At 41.9% G+C, this 10580-nt stretch overlaps 1 protein-coding gene across 7 annotated transcripts in view; it reads left to right on the top strand.

Moving 5' to 3' along the window:
- Positions 1–1868: 1868 nt before the first annotated feature.
- ntm (neurotrimin) overlaps positions 1869–10580 on the top strand; it is a 388864-nt gene continuing 380152 nt past the window's right edge. For 3 of the 7 annotated variants that reach the window (XM_077242412.1, XM_077242410.1, XM_077242408.1), the window contains exon 1: positions 2120–2352. In XM_077242412.1, the coding sequence (XP_077098527.1) occupies positions 2292–2352 (61 nt within the window). In that variant the 5' untranslated portion in view covers positions 2120–2291. Of the gene's footprint in view, positions 2353–10580 lie in introns of all 7 variants that reach the window. The other 4 variants (XM_077242406.1, XM_077242414.1, XM_077242418.1 and 1 more) reach the window with 4 other exon arrangements.

Below are 10580 nucleotides of genomic sequence, written 5' to 3'. Positions count from 1 at the left end.
GCCGTGGGCCGGAGCCTGCTGCCGTCCACCAGCAAAGGGGAGGAGCAGGGAGCGGGGGACTCCTGCCGTCTGCCCTAGATCCCAAGGAGCCTTCGCCGTCCACCGGGCGGCGGAGGAGTGTCGAGCCGTCCATCGAGGGCTACCCAGCGTCACCGCCAGGCACCGCGGAGGAGATCGCCCAGCTGGTGGAGGACCATGATGGCAGCGCGTTGTGGGAACCGGACCATGTTTTTTTTTTTGTGTTTTTTTTTCCCTCTCTCCCCTCTCTCGATCTGTCGCTCCTCATGCTTCCGTCTCCGTTTCCCTCGGCTTGTCGGTCCATACCCCCCAGGGATCGCCGCCGCCGGGGGTGAGTAGGCACAGGCTCGTGGGTGCCCCCCCGGCCTGTGAGGGGCGATGGGGGTATGTGGCGAGGGACGGCCGAGGGACGTGAGAGAACGGCGCGAGGCCGGTGGTGCGATTGCTAATGAGCAACACCTGCATAGCACACCGGTCTAGCATCTCTCACGGAGGAGCGGAAGCATAAAGGGGGAGCGACGACATTAATGATCGAGAGAGGAACAGGCCTGATTTTAGTTGTTCTGGTTTTTGTATTTGTGTTTTATTTTAGCCAGCAGTCGTCCGCGAGGGGCTGCTGGCCGTTATGTTTATTTTGAGTAAGCCAGCAGTCGTCCGCGAGGGGCTGCTGGCGGTATTTTAGTTTGTTTATTTTATTTTAAATAAAGTTTGTTAAATGTTCGCCGGTTCCCGCCTCCTTCTTCCCTGAACATTGTTACAAGTGTAAATGAAAAACTTTTCAATTTTTAGTACTTTGTTGTCGTGGTAATGTAGCCAAAGTGCAAGTTTTTGAAAACTATACAGTTATTGTCTCCATTTCAACTGTGCATGCACATTACGCGTTCAGTCTATAGATGCGTAGTTTTTCATTACAAAGTGACCTAAGCAACGACTGGCCTGGTATGCAGATCTGCTTTTTAATCGTTTTCACAGATCCGTGTGAACGGGGATTGTTTTGAAAAAGTTGTTGTCTGTCCACGAAAAACGCGAAGGAAAAATGTTTCCGTTTTTAGTACATTGTTGTCGTCTAAACGTACCCTTGAGCAACAGCATTCTGTGTACTTGATGTAAGTTTACATGACAACAATGTACTAAAAATTTCAAACACCTGCAGTTCGAAACCCATTTTCAAAAGTTTGAGTTTTTAGGCCCCCAAAATGCCGTTGTCATGTAAATGAACGACCAAAACAAATAAAAATTTTATGTTTTTAGTTGAAAATGGTGTTGTGTAAACGGCCCCTCAATTTACACACTTTAGGGGGCCTTTAAACAAAACCGTTTTCAACTAAAAACATTAAACTTTTTATGCGTTTTGGCCGTTCATTTACACGACAACGGCATTTTTGGGGCCTGAAAATGCAAACTTTTGAAAAAGTGATTCAAAGTGCAGGTTTTTGAAAATGATATTGTTATCATCTCCATGTAAACCACAAAAACGCAAATTTGTGAAAACGGTAATGTCATGTGAATGCGTATTAAGTGTTCAGTCTGTATGCACTTGTTTCTTTACAAAGTGACACTGCCAACTACTGGCCAGGCATGCATATTTTATTAGTTTTCGCTGATCCGTGTGAACAAGATTGTTTTGTCTGTACAAAGAAAAAACACAAAGGAAAAAGTTTCAGTTTTTAGTACATCGTTGTTGTGTAAACGTAACCCCAAGTTGTAAATTTCTAAGCTACTTTAATTTGTAAAAGACAAAGGCTCTATTGGGATATTAAACTTTGAGACCCCCCCTAAAAAAATTAGATGCTGAAACAAAATGTAGTAGAACGCTGCTTGTTTTCCGTCAATAAAGGGGCAGTTTCGAGACAGTGGGGTGAATTAATTTCAATGGGCATGCTGGAAAATGAAAATCAGTGCTAAAAAAATAACTCAACAACTGCGTTATTAAAGGACTAAACAATAAAACAAACGGCCGTAGGATATGCAGCAAATACACCATTTAGAAACTAACCCAAACATTGCACTTCAAATGCACAGTCTCTTGAGCAAATGCAAACAGCGGATTCTTTTAATCCTGTGGAAGCCTAGCCAAACAGCTCCATAAGCAATACCTCACTGAAGGAGTGACTTCTCGGCGCCTGCGTAGGTGAGTGAGCGAGTGCCCACTTCACAGTTACTTAGAGTCTGGGACTACACTTCCACTTATTCCTCCGGATTTTCAAATTGATATTTGCACGAAGGAAAACAACCCCGCAGATCTCACGCGCACTCGATCCGCTCCAGACGCCATGAAGAATCCCTTGTGCTGGGTCGTCCTGACTGGAATATCCATCGCTTTTATTCAACAAGGTAAGATTAATCTTTTCGGGAGATTTAAATATTATCCGTTAAGTGTTCTTCTGGCAGGAAAAACATTGGTTTTCATTTGGAGAAAGATTATTGTGTGGGTCTCGTGTTGGGCGCGCTCGCAGATCAATAAAGACAAGTGCAACTCTGTGGCGTTTTCTGCGGCTTCAAACTGTGACGATGGGCACAATTCTGTTTGGCTTTTGATGCATTTTTTCCCCAGCATTTTAGAAGGAGGATTGATGGTTTGACTTTATATTCGCGTTTGAAAGTTTTCTGAAAAGCGCATTGGATGTGGTGTGTGAGGACGCTGTCTTTCCAAACGCGTGCACTTGTTTCACATCTGTGCGACTGCGCAACAGTGTAATGAGTGCGTTCAGAGAGCAGCTCCCATCGTAGTTTCTGATAAACTGGTTTAAGTTGGTTGCAGAGATATACTAAGTTGTGTTCAGCTGAGTTAAGAAGGGTTAATCTGTCGAGGGAATGACCTCGTGCTTAACATATGCCCTGTCAGGAGGACGCGCCAGTCTCTGTTGCTTGTTAGAGATGTGCTTTGTTGTTCATGCATTATTTGATGAAGAAATTAAGCACGAACCGTTTAATACGCGGGATACTTAACTAAAAATGTAATAATCTGTCATTATTTACTCACCCTCATGTATTTTCTAACCCAGTATACAGGAGAGAAAAGTAACATCATGGTCGTCTTTTCAGGCAAATACAATGAATGTCAAGAATATAAATAAAATTCATAAAAGAAATTCATATGTCTTGTATAACATTACAAGACTTCTGAAATAATATGACACCGACTGTGTGAGGAAGAAACCGCGAATATTCATTTGTTATTCACTGGAATCATGATTTTCGTCCGTGACAAAATAAGCTATGATTCGTCAACAAATAATTCGCTTGAATCGGATATTTGTAAGTAGCCTAATTGATTGCCCGTTCAACTTCATCTGGTCTCATAAAATGGATATTCATCTATTTTTTTCAAATGCATTTTACTATAATGGAATAATATGCAAATATATTCAATTCTAAATGCATTATATTATCGGGAATACAAAAAATAGTTTTGACTTTTTAATAATTTAACTTGATGTTCTGGTGAGACGTCTGACTTCTCTCTGGTGACTTATGCTGGACTTCTCAGTCATTTAGTCAACATAGTCACCATTAAATCAAAATGGACAAGTGCATGTAATAGATGCTCAATACAGTCAACATGTGCCGTTGGAGAAGAAGTAATTAAATGTGTGTTTTGGTCACTGATTTTCAGCCCTAAACTGTTCAGCCCTAAATTTTCGTAGACAAAAATGTTGGTGCATCCCCAGGGACAACCTGCCACTCACAGCAATAGCAAACCCCAACGATCCAATCAATTCCCGAATCTGATGGACAAAATCAGGTCCCGCCCTACATTTTTTCTTGTTCAAGAAGCCGTTTCACGCGGATATATCCTTCACAAAATATATGGAAGGAAAGACTATCAGAACTTCCTTTTCATGCTGACTGGTTCTCTGGAACAGATGCCCTTCCCATAGGTGGATCTTGAACACGAGATGATGAAAGGGAACCTGCCCTTTCTTACAGTCGACTGCAAGCTCCCATTCAGATCTGCCTTCATCTAATCAACAACCGAAGGATAGATCTAAGTCCCTGCCATAGATTTTCTTTTTTTACTTCCGGATGTGCATCACAATAGGGAAGAAAAGATGTTACTTCTGTTGCATTCCTACTTGACCGTCTTACTGGAGTTGATGATTTTCTGTGAATAAATTTGAGTTTCATAACACAAAGCTATGGTATGACTTGGAATATAGCCCACAAAATCACAAAAGTGGTTGATACATGAAATTTTTATTTTTTTTAGCCTCACATCTACAATTACCATTCACTGGAATTGTATGATAAAACTGACTAGCAGAACCTTAATTTTTTCTCCTGTGTTCAACAGAAGAAAGAAAATCAATTGACATGAGGGTGAATCAATCATGATAGGATTCTCATTTGTAGGTGAACTATCCCTTTAATATTGATTAACTTTTTAAAATTTAAGTCTCAGACATGGTAATGCCTGGTACATGTTGTTGTGTTCAAAGAAAAAAAAAATACAAGTGATGACTTTAAGGAAAAATGAGAGTCGAAAATGTGGCAAGTACTCTATTCAGTCTGGTTCTTAAGTGCTCGTAACAGAATCCACACACTCGGCATCTGACCGTGACACGTCCCTCTTCAAAAAATGTTATGTATCCTAAGCAAATATACATACTTGTCCTTGCAGCCCCTACTGTCTGCACAATCAGCTTCCACTAGTGTAGAATTAGACTTGTGTTTAATGGAGGTTGTCAGGGGTTAAGAGTGTTTTTTGGAACAGAGGGAGGCAGAGAGAAAGAGAGCGAGAGAAGATGTCATTGGTTGCCAGGAAGTTGCAGACTCCCTTGCAGCGCTCAAGCCAACATCCCTCCAGGCCTGAACTGTCCATTGAACCCCCGTCACTTTTCTTACTCTCTCTCAGCCAAGGCAGAAATTATATGTCATTAAATTGAAATTTGGTGCCACAGCTGTGGTCCAGCTTCACACGGAGAGAATGGAGTTCAGTACAGTGACTTAATGGAGAGAACTTCCCTTTGAAATAGACTTTAAGATCATTGCTCATCAATCAACACATGGCAGCAGAGCATGAGGCATCTTTTAAGTAAAAATAGAATCTACAATAGTTGTAAGTCCCAGAAATTAATGTCTAGGGCGATGTATTACATTTTCATGATATATTTGAGATGATTTCACTGACTATATGAAATTAAACAACATAGTGATGACTATCATGGGTGATTTTTATTTGGCCATCATTTTTCTTATGATGTCATTAGACCAGGCTAATTTGTATTCGTGATCTTAATTTTGTGGGAAAATGCCTTAACATATAGCAGTCCAATCAAATAATGTGTCAAGAAAGAGGTTATAACAAACCTTTAAGTTATAAAAAATTCTTCCTGCTCAGCTACTGTTCGGACGCTCTCGCTTACTGCTCCGCGCTTTGCTCTATCGCTTTTATATTTCTATATTTTATCTCCTTTTATCACCTAATTTGGACTTCAGCAAATCAGCACAGTGCTCAAACGCTTGGATTACTACAAAAAAAGCAGAATTATTTTATTCGACCAGCCTCCCACTGAAAGCTTACATTCCGGGGAAGAGAAAACACAGCTGCCTACATTCATAAGGATAAGAAAATGCCTCCTCTGGAATCTACTTGCTGCTCCAACTGCCACAGACTTTTACAAAGGATTGCAATTCTTGAAACAAAGTTAATTGCGGGACCACCAAACCAGACGGAACACACAACAGAGCTTCGTCATGGACGTCCCCAGCATACAGCCGGTGAGTCCCATGAATCTAGTGCTTCTCGACAGGCCATACTGAGTGTAGAGAAACAAGCCGATCGTTTTACTAATCGATGGCACAAACAGGGTGGGAGACCCAAAGGCACTCGAGACATCAGATTGTCACGAGCATCACATATTACTGCAGTAGCATCCTCTACCCCAGATACGGCTCTGACAAGGACTGCAAACACTGGTCTCCTACCACCGCCTATACATCTTGAGAACAGATTTGAAGTATTAATGAATGAGGAATCCCCAAATTTGATGAATGTGATCGCACACAGACTGAATCAGCCAGTAGCTAACACTGATGCTAACTGGGGCTCAAGGTCGAGCAGACAGCGGCACTCAGCTCACAGTGCAGCCGAGCCCAGGACTCTGAAAGTGGGCGACTCCGTAATCAGAAACATTAATAGCAGGGATACAACAACGTGCTGCCTTCCACAAGCAACAACATCTGATGTAAACAGGGAACTTCAGAACATTCTGATGAAACATAAGACTGCAAATCGACTCATCATTCATGTGGGGAAGAATGATATTCATAAAGAGCAGTCGGAACTTCTTAAAAAGGATTTCAATGAACTTTTTGAAACACTTAAAAGACTGAAAGTTCAAACATTCATCAGTGGACCACTCCCAGCAAGAGGAACAAACAGGTTTTCACGGTTGCTTGGGCTTAATACATGGCTGCAAAAAACCTGCAATATAAAAGGAGTGAACTTTATTGACAACTTCAATCTTTTCTGGAGTCAGAGGCAACTGTTTCAACAGGATGGGCACCACCCAAACAAACTTGGTTCAAGAGTGCTAAAGGACAATATCTACTTCTCCCTCCGTCATCCTTCTGCAATGTGTGCCAATCCACTCAACCTGAATGGCACACACACACACCTGGATACAGTATGAATGACCACAGGATTTCACTTCAGCACCTGAATGGACATGCGGTTGACACATCACACAAGGACAGTGATAACACCACTCAGCCACAACAACCTCTGCTCACGGACACAATCTCAGCTGAGCCCTGCCAACAGAGCTCACCACAGACAGACTGTGACTTACCAGCACTGCTCCAAGATACAGCACCCAAGGATGACTTTCTGGAAAACAGCCAGGGAAACCAGGACAGCATATTACAGCCTCCAATAACACCAGAGCAACAACCCCTTCACCGGAAACGTTATCACTCTCTCCAGCATCTCCACTTCTGTGCTTCTCAGAGAAAATGGAACAACTGGTGCATGCTGGAACTAGACTATCCCACTCTTTTGCTGCGAGCCCCCAGATACCAACCAAAAAACGGCAGGCCCCACAACCACCAAAGCCTGCGGGCACAGCTCGCCCTCCCCCTCCTCCTGTGAGAGCTCTTCGGCCTCTGCCACAGCGCCAGGGCCCACACCCTCCTCCAGCGGCTCGAGGTGAACCAAAAACAACTGATACCAGCTCTCAGTTACCCCTTTTCCACCAAAGCGTTTTGAGAGCCGGTTCGGAGCCGGTGCCTGCGCGCGAACCAGTTCTTTGTGTTTCGACAGCCAAAGAACCGGTTCTCGACCAGGAAAACTGGTTCCAAAGCGGCACCAACTCTTTGCTGGACTAGAACCAGAGAACCGTTCTTTTACCACGTCATGCTTACGTCGGGGGCTGGGGGCGGGTTTAGATGTGTCCTAAACATCTTTTCTGACCGCAAAGCCAGGAGAAACATTTGCAGAAACACGATGTAGTCCGCCATTGTAATTGTTATGCTTGAAGTTGGCGCAAGCGTTTCTAGCTTTTTTTAAAAAAAATTTATTGAAAACATTATGTAAGCAAAGAAGAAAACAGTCACAAAATAGAACAAATAAACGGAGAGAAAAAAAAGACAAGACAGGTGTACATAACTAATCAGAAAAGATTACATATCAAAGGAAAAGATTAAAAGACTTACATATTTCAATTGTTTTTAAAGCCTTCTTGGTTCACGAGTTAGAGATAATCCCAAAGTAATGTTGTACTTGCAAGCATTTCTAGCTGAGACGTAAAGCGACGTACACAGTGACGTAACGACGTCGTTCGCTGGGCGCTCTAGAAGTGGAAAAACAAACAGGTTCTGAGGAGGTTCGCAAGTTGAACCAACTCCGAACCAACTTTGAACCAGCACCAGTTCCGAACCTGTTCTTTTTTGGTGGAAAAGGGGTAAGTGATATGTGTCGGGTCCCCGCTATGATAACAATAACTTTCTCAAATGTTTACAGAACAAGCGGGAACCCAGTGTGCCTGTATCTTTTTCTATTGCTGTTCGATTACATGATAGAAAGTCTAAGGTCTTCAAAAGCCGTACAGCAAACCCATCTAATCTGGTGCCTATTACACGACATACCAAGATTGCTGTGGGGACAAAAAGTAAGACTGTTAAGTTAGCACTTTTAAACATCCGCTCACTTAAAAATAAATCACTTTTAGTCAACGACTTAATAACCACATACAACCTGGATTTTATGTTGCTAAATGAAACTTGGCTAGAAGAAAGTTGCAGTGCAACAGTCCTCAATGAAACAGCCCCTCCTAACTTTACTTTTATGAGTGTCTGCAGAGCTGTCAGAAGAGGCGGAGGTTTAGCTGCTCTTTATAAAGATGTCTATCAATGTAAGCAAATATCATTTTGGAATTACCCGTCTTTCGAGTATCTGGGTATTGTGTTAAAAGGTGCTCCACGCATTTTACTTATCATTGTTTACAGGCCTCCAAAATTTTGCTGAGAACTTAACAGAACTGTTATCAACAATTTCCTCAGAGTTTGACTGTTTTGCCATTGCTGGAGATTTTAACATTCACATAGATAATGCAGAAAACAATATGGCAAAAGAAATCAAAACTGTTTTATAAACTTTTGATCTGACTCAGCATGTACATGGACCCACACATAATCGTGGACACACTCTAGATTTACTTATCAGTAGGGGTCTAAACATTTCATCAATTCTTATTAAGGATGTAGCACTGTCTGATCATTTTTGTATTTTCTTTGATATATTGATCTCTCCTGCCATTGAAGCTAGATCTGTGTCTGTCAAGAAGAGATGCTTAAATGAGAACACTAGTGTACTATTTATGAAGGCTATATCTTTAACACCAAGCATATCTGCTGACTCTGTTGATTTTCTCCTTGATTCTTTTAACTCAAAAGTTAAGAGTGTAATTGATGATATTGCTCCTGTGAAAGTCAGGAAGAAGAGTGGCAGACAAAAAGCACCTTGGAGAAACTCAACAGCAGTGCAAAATATGAAAAGACAATGCAGAAAAGCAGAGCGCATGTGGCGGAAGACAAAACTTGTAGTCCATTATAACATCTACAAAGACAGCATCCATGCTTTCAATAAGGAACTAAGCTAAGCTAGACAGACTTTTTTCTCGAATATTATAAACAGCAATATAAACAACACGCGCACTCTTTTTGCTACTGTAGAAAGACTGACAAACCCCCCAAGCCAGATTCCCAGTGAAATGCTCTCAGTGAGAAAGTGCAGTGAGTTTGCTCCTTTCTTCTCTGAGAAAATCAATAATATCAGAAAGGTGATCAGCTCATCCTTGAGTTGCGCTAGGGTCAGGCAGATCAGACAACAGCACGAGAAAGTAGCCACTATGTCTGATTTCGAAGAAATTGATGGCAAAATTTTGGAATAAACCGTACAGCAACTAAAAACATCAACCTGCGCCCTTGACGCACTTCCCACATCTTTTTTCAAAAATGTGTTACACAGCTTAGAAGCAGATCTCCTGGAAGTGGTAAATGCCTCACTTCTCTCTGGGAGTTTTCCGACCTCCCTGAAAACTGCTGTTGTCAAGCCCCTCCTGAAAAAGAGCAATCTGGATAAGACCATATTAAACAACTATAGACCGATATCAAATCTTCCTTTCATAGGCAAGATCATTGAAAAAGTTGTCTTCAATCAGCTGAACAAATTCTTAAGCTCGAATGGATACTTTGACCATTTTCAATCTGGTTTCCGACCGCACACAGTACAGAGACCGCGCTCATAAAGATAATAAATGATATTCGCTTAAATACTGACACAGGCAAATTACCAGTGCTGTTACTACTCGACCTCAAAATACTTCTTGACAGGCTGGAAAACTGGGTCGGGCTTTCTGGGATAGTCCTAAAATGGTTCTGGTCATACTTAGGAGGCAGAGGTTATTATGTGAGTATAGGAGACCATAAGTCTGAGTGGACATCCATGACATGCGGATTCCCTCAAGGCTCAATTCTTGCGCCACTCCTATTCAACCAGTACATGCTCCCAATGAGCCAAATAATGAGAAAGAACCAAATCGCTTACCATAGCTATGCAGACAACACACAGCTCTACTTATCCCTAACGCCTAACGATTACAGCCCCATTGACTCCCTTTGCCAATGCATTGATGAAGTAAACAATTGGATGTGCCAAAACTTTCTTCAGTTAAACAAAGACAAAACTGAAGTCATTGCGTTTGGAAACAAAGATGAAGTTCTCAAGGTGAACGCATACCTTCAGTCTAGGGGTCAATCAACTAAAAATCAAGTCAGGAATCTGGGTGTGTCTCTGGAGTCAGACCTTAGTTTCAGTAGTCATGTCAAAGCAATAACTAAATCAGCATATTATCACCTGAAAAATATTGCAAGAATTAGATGCTTTGTTTCCAGTCAAGACTTAGAGAAACTTGTGCATGCTTTCATCACCAGTAGGGTGGATTATTGTAATGGACTTCTCACTGGCCTTCCCAAAAAGACCATAAGACAGTTGCAGCTCATACAGAACGCTGCTGCTAGGATTCTGAGCAGAACCAGAACATATGAACACATCACACCAG

The sequence above is a fragment of the Siphateles boraxobius genome, unplaced genomic scaffold (assembly GCF_051911475.1).
Source record: "Siphateles boraxobius isolate OS27281-9 unplaced genomic scaffold, OSU_SipBor_1 25, whole genome shotgun sequence".
Classification (NCBI taxonomy): Eukaryota; Metazoa; Chordata; class Actinopteri; order Cypriniformes; family Leuciscidae; genus Siphateles; species Siphateles boraxobius.
Note: the sequence above shows the minus strand (reverse complement) of the source record. Positions and strands in the feature narration are given on the sequence as shown.